At 43.3% G+C, this 20,093-nt stretch overlaps 1 protein-coding gene across 2 annotated transcripts; it reads right to left on the reverse strand.

Annotated features, from left to right (window-relative positions):
* Positions 1-692: 692 nt before the first annotated feature.
* elp3 (elongator acetyltransferase complex subunit 3) lies at positions 693-19,989 on the reverse strand. 2 transcript variants are annotated; one of them, XM_037086888.1, is made up of 15 exons: positions 19,819-19,989; positions 18,807-18,906; positions 18,445-18,583; positions 17,929-17,999; positions 17,622-17,685; positions 16,833-16,901; positions 15,698-15,852; positions 12,243-12,404; positions 11,992-12,118; positions 5,264-5,457; positions 4,572-4,662; positions 3,085-3,150; positions 2,759-2,986; positions 2,446-2,527; positions 693-1,665 (listed from the first exon to the last, which is right to left on the reverse strand). In XM_037086888.1, the coding sequence occupies exons 1-15, from the start codon at positions 19,838-19,840 to the stop codon at positions 1,574-1,576; spliced, it is 1,662 nt and encodes a 553-aa protein (XP_036942783.1). In that variant the 5' UTR covers positions 19,841-19,989; the 3' UTR covers positions 693-1,573. The 2 variants fall into 2 exon arrangements, with proteins under 2 accessions (XP_036942783.1, XP_036942784.1); XM_037086889.1 differs by lacking the exons at positions 4,572-4,662; positions 5,264-5,457 and having other exon boundaries at positions 1,535-1,665.
* Positions 19,990-20,093: the final 104 nt, after the last annotated feature.

Consider the following 20,093-nt stretch of genomic DNA (forward strand, 5'->3'; position numbering starts at 1 on the left):
ACAGTTGTCGACGTGTCCTGTAACCTTCTACTCCAGCAGAGTTTAACTGAACTCACTACACTTCTGCTCGTGTTGCGGTGAAGATTAGAGCCGACTCTGCTTCCTCTACAGCACGAATCAGCCCGCCAGTGTGAGCGCAGGGAAAAGTCCTTTCAGATTTCACAACTGATAGCGGGAGTGAGCAGGCGTGGAGAGAAAGCCTGATTGTGGCCTATTCCTCAATGCGTCAGGACTGCAACACCAACACACAGCGCAGCTCGGCAGAGTCACGACACGGCGGCCGCATCCAGGAAATTACGCATGGCCGCTCAGCTTCAATCGCTCCCGTGCGGTTGGAAATCTATATGAGACATGAGGTCGTCGCATGAGCCTCTGACGCTTTATTGCTCGCTATTTCTCAAATGACAAAGTCTTTCCAGGAACAGTGCGGCTGAACACGGCATTCAGTCAGCGCTGAAAGGACAGGTAACGGATGAGGACATAATTGGAAAAGCTTTATCAAATGAGCCAGTGAAACAGTCTCATAGGGCAATCATCAGGGGTCTGCTGATGGGGCTGACACCCTTGACATTGGGCAGTACATTACAGCAGCCTCTCTTATGATTTGACCTTTTTGGCTATTCTCTCATTCAGAGGTTTAATCATTGAAATATCTTTCTGTAGAATTGAGAACGTCTCTCACAAAGCAGGACGCAAACACTCTGAAATAGACTTTATTCTGAGACAAAAATGGTCAAGTGATGGGCACAACATCTGGAATCAACCAGAATACAGGACGCCTAAGAATGCATGACAGAAAAACAAGAAACAGGATTAACTGTGGGGCTTTAAAAAGCAATTTATGTAACGCTAATATTCAATTTCCTGCCCTATAAATCAAAATTGAGCAATTACACAACGGCTGCCCAGCGAGGACGCTTCCCCACTGCTCATTCATCCACTGCCAACCATTAATGAATACTTGGCTCGTAATGGGGTTTCTATTTAATTGCGGCATAAACATGATTAACTGGGAGCGTGATGCTGAGCAGGTTTCTCATCCCGGACGAACACATTACAAATTATTTAGAGACACCTAGACATGCAACACAATAAAAACGTTTCGGCAGGATCGCTCTCGCTTCTGAATCAGTACACAGAGTTCCCTGGAAAGGCTTCGGTGGTACCCAGATGTGGGAAGCTAAAAATGCTAACATGCTATTGTTAGTGGGCAGACTGGACTGAAACTGTACTTTTCTTTTAACGCGTCAGAAAAATGTTTGCTTCTAAAACTGGACTCAAAACTGCGTCCACGAGATTCTCCGGCTTCTTCCCGAGTGACTTCACTCCGTACGCCCTCTCACACCTTCTGCTCACCTACAGGAAGTGGGAGGAGTTACAACAGCATTTCCCCGACAGCACTAGATAAAAGCAGGAACTGTGAGGAGAACCCCAACTATCATCTCCTCCGACGCTGGAAACAAAGAACACGTTCCACTGAATGAACTGCAGAAACTGTCCCCAGAACAGTGTCTTGATAAATAAAAAAACGTGTGCCGATGCAGCTGCTGTCCAGATGTGACACGGACCAGGTTCAGTCATTTCTGGGTTCATACAGGTCCTTCACCATGTATGGTCCTTCCAACTCGTAGCCCATCTTCCTGTAGTAGTTCCTCGTTCCTACACCTGTGAAACACAGCAGAGAAGATGACAAAGTGTTCCGTGAATCAAAACCACACAAGTGCAACTTCAACTTCACATTCTGGTCTTTGGTCAGAACCGGTCGGTCCACTGAGTAAAGACTTGGAGCAGCAACACGACACGAGCGGAATGATGCTTAAAATTGTGAATAAGCAAATCTAATTCTAACATTAATTCAACACAAACAATGAGTGTTTGCACTGGTGGAACTACACACTAACCACACACAGCTTCACACACCGGTCGGGTCCATGATAACTTGTTCTGCTGGTTTGCGTGGAGCGTTCTTTTACCACAGCTCGTAAAAATCCTCTCAGCAGGAGTGCTGTTTTATGTTTTATGTTTTATGTTTGAGACGCTGCTGGCACTCAGCAGGACATGATGTGACCATTCACAGCAACAGATACAGTAGAATTAAGACTGAAATAGCATCATCATGAGGAAATTATATACACAGCTTCAAAAACTATCTTTCTGCCTCCATCATCATCATCATCATCATCGTACTAATTCACCTCTGCTAACACTGTGTGCCTCTGGCTGCTGTGTGTTCACATCCACAGCTAAATGACTTCCTGGAGGATTTCTCTCCTGATTTATTAAACTGAAGTCGTCGTGCCCCACTGTGACCGAATCTGCCACTTCAGAGTCATGAGAGCGGCTGAGAGTGTGTTCTTCAATCATCAAACCTCTGATTTCTGTCTGAAATAGATATTTGATTTGGACGTGTAAGCAGAGGATGAATGATGTTGTTTCGTGCCTCACCTGAGATAACAGCCAATTTGTGTGAGCCGTGTTCATCTCTGGCGATTCTCTCCGCCTCCTCCATCAGCATCATCCCAAAACCCTAAATGAGAAGCAGCGAAAGGAGCGATTATGAGTTTAACTTTGAGAAATCAGTTCTCAGAGCACGTTTGCCTGATTTTATAGATAATCTCAGCCTTTTTTTTCTGTTCTCTGAGAAAACGCAGGCTGGCAGTGATGTCTAACAGAGTCGGAGAGAAAACAATCAGATTCACAGCTGGTCGGGTGTCTAAGTGTTCAGATAAAGACGTCATGTGTCTGACGGTGTGACCACCTGATGCTGGAACTTGCTGGGGTCTCGGCTGCTGACGGGGACGACGCTTCCGTAAACGTGCAGCTCGCGGACGATGGACACGCCTCCTTTCAGCTCCGCCCGGAAGGACTGAGGAGAGCAGCGACGCAGACGCAGCAGGCCGATCAGGATGTCCTGCTCAGGGTCCTCGTAGGAGAGGAAGGTCTCCCAGCCGCCGTTGGCCGTGTAGTCCCTCCGCACCAGCTCCACCTGAGGACAAACACGTCCGTCAGTGTTTGACAACTAGAAGCCTTCTTTAAGGACGATCAGAGTGCAGAGCGATACGACTCCAGGACGCCGTCTGTTACCTGGTACGGTCTGACTTTGTGGTGGATCTCCTGAATGCCGACTTCTCTGGTCCTCACGTCTCGACACTGCACAGACAAACACACAAACTTATCAAACCAGCTCAGAAATCTTCATCCTGAAGAATCCAATGTTTACGTTAATTCAAAGTCAGTTTAAAGTATAAAACATGCAGCGAACTTACAACATTACTTCTGTTTGTTTAGATTTTCAAGAAACTAAACCGCATTTTACTTCCATGTACTGTCACCGGCCAGTCAGCCTGTTTTAATTCTGTAAATATGTCTCAACAGTAGTTTTCACTGTTAGCGGCAGGGTCCGCCACCACAGCAAGTTATTCACCTGTTCAGCTGGATTAACTGCAGCTGCCTCCATTAAACACAGTGAAAGTGAAACAGCCACAGGAGACACTGACGTCAGTGCTGACGTGACGGTCTAAAATGCTTCTATAGAACAACATGAGATGAAAACTGTCGGGCAGTGATGAAACATTCAGGAGCAGCCATGTTGGGCTGTCAGATGAAAAGCTGCAGGTGACAGCCGTCACACCTCCACCTGCTCAGACCACCGAGTCCTGCTGGTGTCTGTACGCAGCTGCACCGTGTGCAGAATGAAATCAGACTGTTTAGCTGCAGTGTAACAGGATCGAGACGCTCGCTGCCCTCAGACGTCTGCCTGTAATATCACTCTGCACCTGCTGGAGATAATTCATCTCAGGGCTGAAATCATAAAGATCATTACTTTAAAATCTTTCATTTATGTTGATGAACTGCAGCTCCTTATAAACACTATTTGTGAACGCTGCGCGGGTTGGAAAAGTTTTGAAAACTTGGTGGAAAACGAGGTTGAATACATTGAACTCTGCACAGGATGCAGTTTGGAGAATATTAGATTAAAACATCTCTGCGGCGGCTCAGAACAAAAACAAAGTCTCTGTCTGTAAAAGAGACTTCACAAGTGATCCCGGATGCCGTCTTCAATAATGAATCATGTGATAAAACTGCAGTGAGAACAGAGTAGACGAGCGGGAGAAGAGCAGAATCTGCCCCTGATGTTATTTCAGCCTGACGGTCAGAAGGCTCTCGACCCCACAGGTGTCTCCTGATTGGTCTTTTCATCCTGAGGCTGCTGTGATGGAAGCTGTCAGGTGGTCTTCTGCCTCATGTCCTGAATGCTGAGGCTGTCAGACGCACCCGCCTGCTGTTTTCATGCTGGATGAATTCTACTCCATCGACTTTCTCCATAAATTCAATAAATGTGTGAGGCGAGGGAGGGAGGGCGCTCCATCCTCCACTCCAACAGTCCTTAACTGTACGTGGCAGGTTCTTTAATCTGTCATCTGACTCGATCATAGCAGCGTATGCAGATTCTTCAGTCAGCATTTGTCCTGCGCTGCCCGTTTGGATCGCATCCCAGCTGGGAAAGTCTATTAGCTTCCTCGCTGGAAATAAGCTGACACGGTGGTTCTCAGTCTAATACGAAGTCTCACCTCAGTGCCCATGTCCTTCATCCGGGCCAGAGCCAACTCTCTCAGGTTGCCGTGCTCCACTCCGGAGCTCACCAGGGGCATGGGGATGTCCCTGATAGAGGGTACAAAAACAGGAAGCGGGGAGAGACGTGTGAGAACACAAAATGATGCAAGAAGAGTTGAATGTTTGTTCCTGACTCGAAGTGTCTCAGCAGCTGTGAAAAGCTCTCGAGAGGAAACTGAGTGAGAGGAACTGTCGGTGTCGGTCGGAGACGAGCCGAGGGCTTTCTACACTGCACAGGAAGCTCACATCACACCAAACAAACTAAATAATAATCTGACAGATTTTTCAGCTAACTTACTGCTTATTTATTCAAACTTTTATATTCTAAAGTCCCAACATGAGAAATCACTGTGAATGTGTGGTCACTTCAAGGAAACGTGGAAGAAACTGTTTCAACTTCTTCTGGAATAATTTAACAGCTTTTAGAGCCGAAACTGAATTAACAGCTGAATTTGTGAGATGATTTAATCAAATCTGCCATGTGCCAGGTTGAATTACTGACAGCTACAAACTGCAGCTACAGGATGAGACAACCAGCGAGAGAAGCGACTGCTGTTGTTTTTAAATCAAGAGGTTAACGCAGCTGCTGCTTCAGCATCAGTTGTATCAGAGCTGGAGAGCAGAGAGCAGGATCCATTCATCATCTCACCTCTGCACGCGGTACACTCGGGTCCACGGCGGCACCAGTGCAAGGATTCGGGCCACCAGGTCCACCAGGGCGCTGGGCGTGTAGCTCTTGTACCGGCCCGTCTTCCACAGTTCGTACAGACCCGTGCCTCGGATCACCAGCGTCGGGTACAGCTTCAAACCGTCCGGCCTGAACGCCGGATTCTCAAAGAACTCCTGCAGGACACAGAGATCCACGTCACAAACCAGCGTCTCTGAATCTTATTAATCAGCCTTCTCTTTCTTCGACAACCACGCCTGGTCTGGATATCTATTCACACCCATTTCTATGGAAAGTGGGGTGAAGTTCTTAGTCCACAACAGCATTCACACATTACCTGAACAAACTGAAGCAGATGAGGACTTTTAAAATGTAAAAAACAGGGTTAACTCAGGGTGAACGCACAAACTTCACCGCACATAGAAGGTGTAAATAATGTCTTCTCAGTTACAGTTTTGGATCTGAAGGCTTCCAGATCGACAGTTTCCCCCCATAGTTCCCGTCTGCTGCAGCTGTTTAGGAGAACGCTGCAACACTGATTCACTGTGAAGCTCCACAGCTGATCTGTGTTCTACAGGAGTCGTTCTCTCACCGCAGAGCCGACAAGATGATGACTGATGATTTTAAATGTGTCTGAACTGTTCCTGTAAAACAGAACAGACACCGTTACAGTCTGACACACAGTGATGTGACTGCTGAGCAGGACAGATGTTAAACTTCTTTAAATGTCGGTAAAAGTGGGAAAAAGAGAATGTAATTTAAAAGTGAACGCCTGTTTACTTCAGTCATGTCACAAGCTGCCCGGCTGTCGTTCCTCACACGCCCGGGCAGCATCGATGACAGCATCAGTGTCAGAACCACAAATAAAACAGGTCCATTTGTAAAAGCACTGACTGAACCTGAAGACAGCAGATATCAGCAGCGCTCCATGCAACATTTTCTGGTGTCTAGTTCAGTGCAGTGAAGGGAATCAGCAGGATTTCCAGTCGTCCTCCTCCTTCTTCCCCCCTGAGCTGAATATCATGATCAAAACCGTGAAGATGTGGAACGGAGGCACATTCTAAAATAGGCCACATTATCAGTATCTCACAATCTGCCTCTCGTCACAGCTCATAATCACAGGAGGACACGTCCCACACGGCCCGGCACCAAACCTGCAGGCAGGGAGGAGGGGAGTCGATCCCACAACGTAACATTGCTTAAAAAAAAGAAGCAGACTATATGCCAAATTTGCACCTTCTACCATTTTTGGATGCCATATCAGAGCTCCTGTTGGCCGGTGGAGAGCAGCCCTGTTAAGGACGCCTCTGTACAAGAGAGATAAGTGCGAGAGGATCTCCGGCTGGGAGGAAGTTGTAATCGAATTTCATTATCAGGACGGCCACGATAGACGCGAGGAGGATGCAGCGCTCTCCTGCTGCCCTCAGCGCACTGCGCTCCTCAACTCGTCTTTCGTCAAGGCTGACCGGGAAAACGCAAGCAAACAGATGACGGATCAAAAGAGACGCATGATTGAATAAATATGATGAATACAAACAGACACAAAATAAAAATAAATAAAGAGATTCCTGCTCCCAGAAGAGCCGCGCACCCAGACGGCCTGAAGGAACTGTTATTTCTCATTTTCACGGACATTGTTTGAAGCCGCGCTGCTGTTTGCATCATGTTTGCAGCATTTGCTTCCCGTCTTCATCATGTATATTATACACGATCTGCAGCCAAACACAATCTATGTGCTGGAATTTTCCTTCATTCGTTCATTTCACACTTTTCCTTCTTAATCCGTTGACGGGTCACAGGGCAGCGTGAGCGCGTATTAAACTCAGACTCAAGATAACAAATATTCAGACCCACATTTTCATCCTACCAACAAATTATTGCCCTTTAACCCCCCATATATAGATCTTTATCTTTATTATTATTATATCATCTTTAATATTAGTATTAATCCAAACTATGTGTTCCCACTCATTCTGTGTCCCAAAGTCAAATTCATATTTCAACCTACCAGTTAATAAAGCTGTAAACAGGAACTTTGAACATGTTTCCACCTGCAGAAGTCTGATTATACGTCACACTTCATCAAACTTAAACCTAAATGTTAAAATCTTCTCATCTTATTTTGCTGCAGTGGCTGATTTTTTGGGGCGGCAGTGCAACAAGCACAACACCGACGTTTCATCGTCTTTAAGAGTTGATACGTCTGTGTGTTGCCTTTCGTTAAACAACCATTTCAACTTGTTTTTCTGGACACCAGATGAATTGAAAGTCCGATGTTCTCTCTCCTTTTAGCTTTCTGGTCTCTAACAACTCCTGTGGGAAATATCCGGTTCACCAGCGAGTCAGTCTGCTGTCTGGTGCCGTCGGGTAGCTCAGCTGGATCTATCTGGGCTTTTGTTGCTGAGAATGATGCTGATGAGGCCGACGACAGTGAGGAGCTGACAATTTGTCTTTTGACCCTTCGTCATTACAGCAATATCGATTAGGACAGGTGTAATTATTAATTACCTGGTGGGAGCCTTATTCAAACTAAAAATAAAGAAACAGAAACATTTGCTACCTTATCGAAATAATTCAGTCTCGTGCAGAAGACAAACGTTATCACAGCAGAAGCCTCTGATTGGTCAGTTTACCCAATTATCTTCTTACTGTCGGTCATCACGTAAAGTTTACAATATCATTCAGTTTTTTATGTTTAGTAAAGTTAAAGTGAGGATGGAGGTAAAAAGGAGGCGCGCTGTCGACAACAAAACAACTAACATTGTTGTAATTCTCGTTTCCCTCGACAGAACACACGTTTGTATCCTTGATGTCTGATGATCTTACGTGTATTTCCTTCTTTATAGATCATCTGCAAATCCAACTATGTAATATTGATTTCTCCTCCTTCCTCTTCTTCTTCACATTACTAACCTTCTTCGTGCATCACCAGCACAGACTCATGTTGCATCTCATCTGTGATACTAACAGAATCAGCACCCACTCATTAAGTCACACCTCTGTATCTATACAGGTGATCAGACCTCCACAGGTACCTGTAACCTCCTGGACTTGTTCAGAATATTAAAGATTCTGAGGTCCAATTAAAAACCTCCTCTGATATTTCCCACTGCATCCTCTTCCTGACTTCCTTTATAGACGCACCCTGTGTTCAAAGTGTGGCATTGAATTTTTTATGGATCCCAGGAAAAAAAAAATCCACAGCTGCTTAGTTTGGATCCTGGAGTGAAGATGTTTAAGAACCTGCATATCCCCCCAACTCACCCGCATGAATCATGATACAGAAGATTAGATATGATGAGGGGGAGCGATGGGGGAGCACGAGCTGTATCATCCGAACATGAGATAAGAGAGGAAGGAAGGAGGGGGGAGGGAGGCTGAGAGGGAGACGGTGACAGGAAGGACTGGAAGAAGAAAGACCGTCTGACAGAAGAGAAGTGGCGAGCGAAAAGTTACGATCGGAGACGAAAGAGAAGGGAAAAAGATAAAGTGAAAGATAATAGAGACACGACTCAAGCATGAAGGAGGCGAGACAAGCAAACATGGAGACAGGAGGGAGAAATTATTGAGACGGTTTGCCGGGAGAGAAAAGACAGCAGAGACAAAGAAGGGAATAAAACGCAGGGAGGGGAGGAGGTGTGACGGAGGAAGGAAGCGTTACAGGAAAAGCAAAGACAGTGACTCTGAGGGCCGAACGCACATTTAGCCAGCTTCCTCTCACTGTGCCGACCTGCTGCCCTCCACATTACCATCACACACACACACACACACACACACACACACGGAGGTAATATCACAAATCTGCAGGAGGACACACACACTTCCTCCACAGCACACATTTATTTTCTGTAGCAAATGAAGCAGTCAGAGCTGCTGATGTTCAGCAGATCAGCGGCGTCCTGAACACCTTCATCACTGCACAATTCAACCCGTCTCTCCTCAGGCGGCGCCGACAACAACAACACACAAAAATAACCAATAAGACTTGAGGGCTAAATCTTCTTTTGATGAGCAAACAACACAACTGTGAATCACACCTGACGTGTGGTCGGCACTCTGCGGCGTCTCGGCTCGTTACACTTCCATTCTGTCGCTCCTGCCCCTCGATGATCACCAGATAATGTTTTTTAATTCTGGCCTCACCGATAGATCGTTCAGCGGTCGGGTGTTGTAGCTGCATCAGCCTGCGTCCACCCACAACTAACAACACACTGCAGTCCACAAAGGTGTGGTGCAGGTAAATCAGGAAAAACATCAGGTGGTCTGTCCACCGGAGAGCAATGACAGCTTCACTCTGTAATGTGTTCATATAACAGAGATATTATCCACTGACGTCATCTTTATTCTGTGCCAGTGTTTCAGTTTGGACAGAGCTAGGCTAGCTGTTTGCCCCACTTCAAGTCTTTATGCTAAGCTAAGCTAACGTCTCCTGGTGACATCTTCATACATAAACCATTAAGCCCCAAGCCAGTTTTCTAGGGTGATTCACGAAGTTTGATGTTTAGTTGTTTATTTGAGTAGTGTTAGTGTTACATGTTAGAGCCCAGCTTCTGCTGTTTAATGTGATATAAAATATGACTATATTCTTTCATAATGAGTGCAGCAGTGGCTCTGTGGTCGTTCTGCATGTCTTAAGGGTTAGAGTTAAAAAACCCAAAGTCCCCAAACTGGGAATCAGGTGAACAGGTGAAAAGTCCCATTTACTGCAGTGAAATACTTGTTTCTAGGTGATTGTGACTTACATTAAGATATTTTTTACTAGAAATTGGACGTATACGACAACACTTTTTTAGTTTTTACAGTGTTTATCATCATCTTTCGTCTAGCAAGAAAGCAAAAGAGAAAATAATGTCACACAATCTTTTTAACTTTACTGCCACAAAGTGCCCGACCTGACGTGTGAACACAGGACGATAACTGAAAGATAAAAGTCGTTTAAAACTGTCAAATACACTAATTTCATCGGCGAGCCCCTCTGAGCTGTTTCCACTTCACACTCCGACTCTTTCTGTCGTCTGTTCTCGTTTCATTCGGAGCTCATTACAGAGAAAATCAAGGTTTTGACTTGTTCACCTCTGCGTACAGCCCCCGTGGTAATGCTAAACCCCTGTGCAGCTCCACACTGCCAGTCATCAGAAACAGCAATAAAACAAATAAAGACCAGAACAGTTAGCGGGCGGAGGAGGAACGACTGTTGCTGCTTTTGAAATGATGAGTGACATATTTTGATAAGAGTCACGGGAGGTGCGTCAGTCTCACCTGAGCTAATTAGAAACATCTTCTCTCTTCCTTCGTTGTGTTTTCAATCACTTGATTTCTGTTTGATCGACATAAAAATAAACCAAATGAGCCTCAAACTGAGGGATCATTTCCATCCTCCAGGCAGCCATGACGGGCAGGAGCCCCGTGTCACCGCCGTGTTTCCAATCAGAGCCGTAACGTGAGTCTGCTGCTGCTGAGAGACATCTGACGGGATTTGAGTCACATCACAGTTGAGACTGTCACGACTTTCCCGTTTCTATCTTTAGATGCTACATGTTACTTTACCACTGTGAGGTAAGTGGCGATGACGCGTCCTGATGCCAAGCAAAGGAAGAGACGTGATTACTAATGTCACAAACAATAAACTTAACGATCAACTCAGTTCATAACTTTACTGGTATTATTCTACGTCTGGAGCTTTTACTCAATCCTCCTCCAACATTTTCTTACCTGGAATTTAAAAACGAAAAGAAGCCGGAAGAAGTTATGTTTTGCTTCCTGTTCCACACCAGCAGAGTTTCTCATCATCGCACCTTAACGACTGAATCATCAGTCGTGTAAACCGTCATCAGAATCAGTTTATAAACTTCACAAACTGCTAAACCTTAAATCAGATCTGTGAAATTACATCCAGCCTGAACGATGTTTCTTACATTATTCTGATTTATCATCCGTGTGTCTTCAGTTTAGTTTCCACCATGTTCACCTGATTGATTATCTGATTTTTCCATATATTCTGTCGATATCTGCACTCGGTCCTACTTTTGGTTAAATAAAAGTTGCGTGTTATCTCATCACAGTCATCATCTTTACTCTGGGTAAATTAATGAGAGCCGTCCTGAAGTTATGTTTCCTGGTCTTTGATATTATTGTGCTATGATTTAAAGGTTTAGTCTGTAAAATATGGCCAGAATTCAAAGTTAGCTCCTAAAACAAGCGGTGCAGCGTATCACCAGTATAACATCTGCTGCTGCCTGCTGGCCTTCCCTGGCTGCAGGCAGCTACCATAGATCACTTCTGTCCACTCCAAGACTGCCTGAGATCAGTGTGGAGACAGAGGACACAGTATGGAGGAGATCTACAGCGACTATGACTCCGGGGATGATGGGACACGGCGGGCGGTGACGGGAGTATTTCAGTATTTTTCAAAAACAGAAATCTAAAGAAAATATCGTCATCGACCGACCACGACTACATTTTTTAGGAGCACAACTCTGTTCCACTGGGACAATGACGGTACGCAACGGTGGCTTCTAATTAAAATTATGATTAAATGATTCAAATCAAGATATCCTGATTATAATAACACTTATTTGAGGAAATTTCCCTCGAGCCACTCCAACTGTAGAAAAACAAATCCTTTTTAATTACAATCACCCTGTTGGACAGCCGTGTGGTGGGTCACGACCAGCTCAAAGTCTAATTCTGTATAAATGTGAAATGCTTACGATGAACTGCTCCACGTCTCTCTCCATGCCCACGTTGGGCAGGTCTGGCATCATGTGTGCGACCACTTTGAAGCCGGCGTCCTTCGACAGGTGGAAAGACTCGCACACAGCGCGCACCGTGTGGCCTCTGGAGGAAACACACAGATGTGCAGAGTTAGATTATAAAGCCTGAAGGTTGAGCGATCCGTCATCACACGGCGTCACATCACGTCTGCCTTCTTATCGCCGCCGCTCCACCCCGACCCGCTGACCTGTTGGTGTCCCGGGCCACGTCTTCGTACACGCTCTGGACTCCGATCTCCAGCCGGGTGCAGCCGTAGCCCAGCATGTCGCTGAGGTGTCGCTTCAGGCAGTAGTCGGGTCGCGTCTCGATGGTGATTCCCACACACTTGGTGTTGCTGCGCTCAGAGTACCTGCAGGAGGAAACCGTCTCCGTCAGCGACTGTTTATTTTACTCATTATATCTTCAAATCATTCCTGCTCGGATGCAATAAGGTTTATTTAATTGAACTATTCAGTCTAACCGATGTTGGAGTGCTTTATGTACTGGGATCATTTAGCAACATCAATTTGCATGCTGGGAGTTTGCACGGCTCATTATCTAGACTGTTAACACTAACCTCACATTAAGGATACAGTAACGCAGCAAAGCACACAGATGATGACAATGAAAACGTTTGTTGTGTGGAAAAAAAATATCAAATGAGACATTAATGAGTGTTGACTTTGTGTCAGAAGCAGGTTAAACACCTAAATGATTCAGTTATTAATACACTCTGACTCTGGTGATGACGGTTTGTTTAGAACAACAGATAAAATACGTTTAAATGACTCAGTTTGTGAGGATCGATCAGAAGGTGCATTAGCATTTGTACATTGATTTGAGGGATGTATACAAAACTATTTCAAGTATATTTGGTGATATATAGATATCAGAAGTTTTTAATCCCCGATATTGTTATCAGAAGCAACGAGGGGCGAAATGTCGACTCTCAAGATAATATTTAAAAAGGAAACCTGAAACAAATGTGTTTATATATTTATCAGATATAAAATGCAGATTTAGAGCTTATATGTTTCGTCTGTGATCATGTTTCTAACCCTGTGTACATGTACATTTTGTCACTGGGCACAAAATATCTTTCCATAAACATATTTCTCCATAATAAACCAGCTGGTCCTGCGTGCTGAGTGTCAACGGCTCATTGAAAACTACGATCCATCTCTGTCGACTGAAGAGGCTGCGAGTCTTTAAACAAAACATGTGTCAGTGACTTTATTATCTTTAAATGTCATCTCAAGACAGATTCTGAACTTCTGTCATAACTGAACGTCATCATGTATTGAGTTTGCTTCTTCTAAACTTATTTGAGTCACTGATCAGCGGCAGCAGGCGAGCAGACGCCGGCTGTCATCGGCTCCACACAGCTGCTCCGGTGACCATCAGCTCTGCTCACGCCGGCTCATATTCTCTCAGATTCTGTATCTGTTGGCAATAAATGTCCATCTTTTACAGTCTGCTGGCTGATTTACACCAATTACAGGAGTTTATGCTCCACAGAGGATGATCAGATTGTGTGAGATGAATCAATAAAAAGTCTATTATCTCAGGTGATTATCTGGAGGCATCACGCCGCTGTGATCAGATCACGAGCCGAGCGAGCGCGGAGAGAAACACAGACGTGAGCTTCATGCACGCTCGCCTTCTTTCAGACGCAGACAAACACACACACACACACACACACACACACACACACACACACACACACACACAAGGAAGTGGAGATAAGAGCTGTCCCCTGTCAAACCAAGTGCCCCCCTCCTGCACAAATGGGGCAGAAGCCGCCACCATTACTCCAATCACAGCATCTTAACGAAGAAGGCTGATAGCAGAGCAGGCTGAATTCAGTCCACACACACACACACACACACACACACACACACACACACACACACACACACACACACACACACACACACACACACACACAGGGTCTCTCAGGTCTTATCAGACAAACAAACAGCCTCAGCCCTCTGAAAAAAGCCATTATTTGGTCAAATTGTCTGTGTGTCGTCTTCAACAAATGGCCATTTCTACTCTGACTTTCAGTCCTTTTTCCAAGTCATCTGAGAAGCTGCGACTCATCCATACTGAGCAGATGCATCGGCCAATTTCATTCAAAGCTGGTCTAACTCGGTAAGTGAGAAATCAATGGAAGTAACGGAGGGGGAATTACAGAGGGCGGCCGGGCTAATGTTCCTACTGAGTCGTGAATCGGCTCATTCAAGAGTTTTAAAATACGGAGATGATCATCACGCGAGCTTCCTGCAGGATGTTTGGTGTGAATGTTGAGAACAACATGGTGCAATCACACACTCAGAACTGAGAAGGCTGGCAGGAGAACAGAGGAGGAGACAGACGCTGAAGCTGTTCAACATGGATTATTAAAAGACTGAACATTAAACGACAGACAGACGTCATTTAAGTCATTTATCAAGAAAAGATCACAAACTTCTGTTGATGATCTATTTGTGGACAAAACAAGAAACAAATAAAATGTTGTCTTATGCTCGTGTAGATGGTGACGTCTCTATTATACAACTCTCAGAAAAATGTATATTTACACATATATATAACTGTACTCAGGTACTCATTGATTAACTGTGCCAAAAAACAAATGAATTCAAATCGCCCACACTGCCTCGCAAAATAACACCTTATGCCTCATCTATTAAAATATTTTATTTCCAGATGATTTAAGTAAATCTGGATGATGTCACTCACTGTAAAATCATCCTGCAGGAGATGAATGTAATGAAATGCAACAAATGGTAGAACAGCTCCCTCTGCTGGAGGACACTGTTCAACATACATGACTGTGCAGGTGTATTTTACAACACGGGAGGAATAAGATTACTTTTTATAAAGAAGACAAAAGATACTATATAAAATGTCACAGCATGTCAGGATCGATGATGTCTCATGTCTGTATCAGAGAGAGAAAGAACACCAGGATCAAGAAGAGATGAAGCGACAAATAACCAACATCTGACCTGCAGGAATAATCTGTCTCTAGTAAAATGAACCAGAACGAGTTCAGTATGAAAGAATAACAAGAAAATGTGAAGTATTAAAGGTAAAAGCACTCGCTGCCCCTCTGCGACTGTAGTATTATTATATATATATGAGAGCATTAGATTATTATGACTCAAGCATTACTGTAAAAGCTGGATTTTGCTGATGTAGTTGGTTGAAGCTCATTTTGAACTATTTTGTGTAAGATTACATGGACTGTTGAGATCCAACACTCATGTGAACCTGCAGTACATTCAGACGTTGTGCTGCGAAAGCTCAGTGAACACAAAGTGTTTGTCACCTGGACGTTGTGGACGTCACAGCACCTGTCCATGATGTTGTTGTACTGTCCCAGGTTGTTTTTGTTTGGTCAAAGAGAGGAAATTAAATCTAATCTTATTTCAATATCTGTTCATTATTTTCATTTATCTGCTGATTATTTTCTCCACTGATTTGTTTCAGGTTTCTTAAAAGTTCTGGAAACGGCCAGAAGCGCTGACGCAGCTGCCCAGAGCCCAAAGTGACACATGGTTGTTCTGTTCAGACAACACAACAAATGAAACGTCACAGAAGCGTCTGAAGGATGATACGTCGCTGTTCTGAGACGCAGGTGTTGGAGCTGCTCTGTACCTGACGGCCTCGGCCACGTTGTTGGACGTGTGTCCTGACAGAGCGTCGTGGAGGTTCCTGATGAAGTAATCTCTGTACTCCTCAGGCAGAGCCATGAAGGTCCCGCCCATCACGATGAACTCCACCTTGTCCACACTGTGACCGAGCTGCTTCAGCTGCACATCACACGACACAAACACAAACACAAACACAAACACAAACACGAGGCTTTCTTTTACTACTTTACTGGCTGTTATTGAGAGTAAAGTCGTAGTGGCAGATTTGTTCTAAATAATAATGCCCCTAACCCTTCCCACCACCTGCCTCCTCATATATATATATATATATATATATATATATATATATATATATATATATATATATATATATATATATATATATATATATATATATATATATATATATATATATATATATATATATATATATATATATATACACACACATATATATAGATTAACCTGTGCCAGTGCCTTCAAAACAAAAGCTTAATCAAATATTCAAAATCACAAAAACTCTGCTACTAATGTTGTAATCAGACTAATTAACTGACTTGTGCTCAACTGAACATTAACAAAATAAATAAATGTTTAAATTATAATACAAAACAATGAATAGCTCCAACAAAAGTTAAAAAGAGCAAAGTAAATCAAAGAACGACAAAGTGATGACAGTTGGTTGTAATATCTTCTGCTGGACAAACTGGAATTTTACTTTACTTTAATTGCACAAAAACTAACTTCCAATAGCAAAAACTCAGTGAAGAAGACGAGTCAGAATCCGACAGCTCAGATTTTTACATCAACTGTTGCATTAATGAACGGCTTTGCTCCGCTGCGTCAGACTAATGTGGCCATCATTCTAAATAATGGTGTAATTTGGGTCAAGGCCTGGCAGGCGAGTAAAAGCCATGACACTCATTACTGAATGCTAAATATATTATCAGCAGTCGACTACAACGGCACAGAAGCTGATTTGGGGATCCGGCAGGTTCAGCAACATGAAACCATATAAACACATGTGTGAAGCCATCAGATCAAATCGATTTATTGTTGTGAAATGGTAAAATTAAACCAAACCAACCAAAGTACAGGAGTCATTAAAAGCACTGTGTAGACTGCAGAGCTCCACTGACCTGCTCCACCCGGTGTCTGGTCTGCAGGTACGGGTCATAACGTGCTCGGATCGCCCTCATGGACGTCGGCTGTCAGTAAGAAGGTTGACAGTGATTCAAAACCAGTGTAAAAGAAAACAAACATCATGATGAGAGTTTATCCTCCTCAAGTCCTGGAAGTCAGTTAAAAGCAACAAAACAAAGTTGCCTCGACTTTACTACGACATGAGAAACTGGATATTGACTGTAAGTGATGACAAAGTAACTACACAAATACAAAACGTAACATCATCCACTTATCGTTCATATCGCTTACAGACTTATTCATAAATGTTCATCACCTCAATCAATTCAGCTGAGCTGCTGTGGTCACATGAAGTGTGTGTTCACAGAGCCCAGGAGTCTGTTTAATCTATTTCTTTAGTTATGTTTAATTTAATCAGTTTTTCCTTTTTGAGTTAAAGGTTCATGGCTCTTTGAAAGAGGGTGCACTTGTATAATTATGCAGTTATACTATCAAATCATCAGTGGCATAAAATGGTCTCAAAATGAAGATGATGTTGTTTTTGGAAATTATTTTTAGGGCAATAAATCACTCAACAATAAAAGTAGTTATTGTGACAGGCTGAGATGAAAGCTGCTACAGTAACAGTGAGTAATATTCAGAAGTAACGTCACCGTCAGTCGGGGTGATTTAATGAGAAGTAAGCACTTTTTATTCAGATACAATCTCCACCAGAAAACACCTCTAAACCAACATGTGGTGAATGTGGCCAGTTTAAGTACCCCAGCAGAGTGAAACTAACTTACCTCATAGCCGGTGTAAGACTGTGTGGAGTACTCAAAGTCTGAGTCGGGTCCACCAGGACAGTAGCTGCCAACGAAATAAAGAAAAAAACTATTTGTGTCACAAAAAGTATAAAAAACACCTTCAGTGGTAACTAAATTCCCTCCTGAGGGTTTCTATCGAACTCTACCGCTTTTCATCCTTTCACTTGTATTTACATTCCATAATTTAACATATTCTGGCCATATCTTAAATTGATCATGTCAAAAAGTTCATCTTAAAAAATTTAATGAATGATCTGCAAAAAAACAAAAACAAAGCCACACTTACACACAGATGTTGCCTGTAAAGCTGATGTGGGGACATCGATGCGGTTTGCACATCACAGCTACAACTGCGATCTGTGATGGAGACGGAAGAGTTAAATAGTTTGTTATTTTTTTGACTGATAAATTAGTTATAATGTAGCTTTTACTGGCCCCAATGTTCAAACATCCCTAAACTGAATCATGTCTCCTTCAGTACATTGGAGTTGATCTTTTTTTAAGATCAATGCAAATACAAACTAAAGCTGATGAAACTTTCACCCTGTGACGTTTTCTAATAATCAGGGTAAGAAACCAGGTCAACATCCATTTTCATCCTGTCACACTTTGTTCTGTTTAATCAACTCATCCAAGAAACGCCGATGAAATGTTGTAAAACTCAACACACAACACGTCTTGCAGGAAAGTTACATCTTGTTACGACATTTTCCAGTCTGATATTACTTCAGCCTGACAGAGCTGAACATTAAGCCGCTGACCCTTTGGTATCGTGTCAGACGGGAACTTGAGTGCTACGTACCCCACTGGCAGTGCGGATGGGTTTGGCCTTCAGTTTGGGCACCAGAGCTCGTCGGTACTGCGGAGGAACAGCAGCGATGATATCAACCAATCGAGGCTGAGCCTCAAGTCCATATTTAGCTGAAGTCTTTGTCTTTACTCTGAAAACAGAGAAGAGGTAGAAGAATAAACAGCACAGACGAAACATAAGAAAGCATCTTCTGAATCATTTGTACATTTATAAAGCATAGAGATGACAAGTATACAATCAGTACATCAGTTTCCATCCATAAACACTGCATGTAACTGTAATGAGAGGCTGTGGTGTGAAGATTATTAAAACAGATTCCCAGGAGCTGAATGTCTTTACAGGTGAAGACGTACTTGTTGAGGTTGATGTCTTTGCCGTCTTCGTGGGCTTCAACCAGCTGCTTGATGACATCAGCAATGGTCATCATCATCAGCTCAGCCCGGCTGAGATCACCTGACAAACAGCCATAATCAATAAAAATACATCAACGTCTCCAGAGTACTGCAATGAAGATATCCAGTTTCACACTGTGGTGAAGTTATCAAAAAGAAAAAATAGTAAACTGATCTCATGTAGACACTTGTTTTGACTGTGTGTCATGCATTTACTATAAAAATAATATTTTAAAGAATAGATCATTGTTTTTCAAAAAGCCTCCATGTCATGTGACCCAGTGACTCCAAATCAATGCCGAATTGTATCACTACACAGGACACATAGGACACACATCTTTTTAATTGATTTTACTGTTCATTTTATAATGTATGAACATGTATTAAGAAAATTCAGCATTTCTTCTCAACAGCTTTCGTGTCACGTGAGCCAGAGATTTCAAACCAAAGCCGAACTGTATAAATAAATGGGACAAATAAGACACGCCACTTGTGACCATTTTTCTGCTTCATCTATTTAATATAGATATTTCTCTCAAAATTCAGCATTTCTTTTCGAAAGTTCCATTTCATGCGACCCAGTGACTCCAAACCAATGCCGAATTGTATCTCTACACGGGCACCATAAGACACACATCTTTTTATTAAATTTTTACGACATCTTGTATGTTACATGAATACTTTTAATCGAAATTCTACAGTTTTTCTTTCCAGTACCTTTCATGTCATGCGACCTAGTGATAACACGTCTATCAACAGTGCGGTCGATTACGGGATGAGTTATTTCTTTAGTGTTTCCATAATAGGACCAAACCAGACACATAATTCAGCTCTTACACTCAGTTGCATCACTGTAATCGTTTTATGAGACGGAGACAGGCTTGCAGTTAGCATTAGCAACAAGCTACAAAGCGCATTAGCAGTTCAGAAAAGCCATTTTTAGACATTTTAAAACACTTTGTCAGACACTCACTCTTCTTCTTTGGCTTCCCCATTTCTTCTTTAGGCACACTAGTCCAGTTTCCAACAGGTGGATGCGGGTTTGAGGGATTTACATCAGTTCTTTTCACTCGACAGGATGTCAGAAATAGTAAACAACTCCACGTTGCGTCGGAACACGGCGGTCTGCCGCACGGCGCTCGAAACTGTCGTAAAACGGCGTAAAAAGCTCATTTTCTCCCCTGGATTAAACTTTCCATTTCCCAAAGTCTCTGAATGTTTTTTACTGCTTTTATATCAGTGTTATTA

The sequence above is a fragment of the Acanthopagrus latus genome, chromosome 22 (genome assembly GCF_904848185.1).
Source record: "Acanthopagrus latus isolate v.2019 chromosome 22, fAcaLat1.1, whole genome shotgun sequence".
Lineage (NCBI taxonomy): Eukaryota > Metazoa > Chordata > Actinopteri > Spariformes > Sparidae > Acanthopagrus > Acanthopagrus latus.

Bases quoted from the DNA above. Each gene is read 5' to 3' on its own strand.
- elp3 (XM_037086888.1), bottom strand. From the start codon at position 19,840: ATGGGGAAGCCAAAGAAGAAGA. The intron at 18,000-18,444 runs GTACGTAGCACT...TCTCCATCACAG, and splicing joins CCATCCGCACTGCCAGTGGG to ATCGCAGTTGTAGCTGTGAT. The intron at 17,686-17,928 runs GTAAGTGTGGCT...TTTCGTTGGCAG, and splicing joins TTTACAGGCAACATCTGTGT to CTACTGTCCTGGTGGACCCG.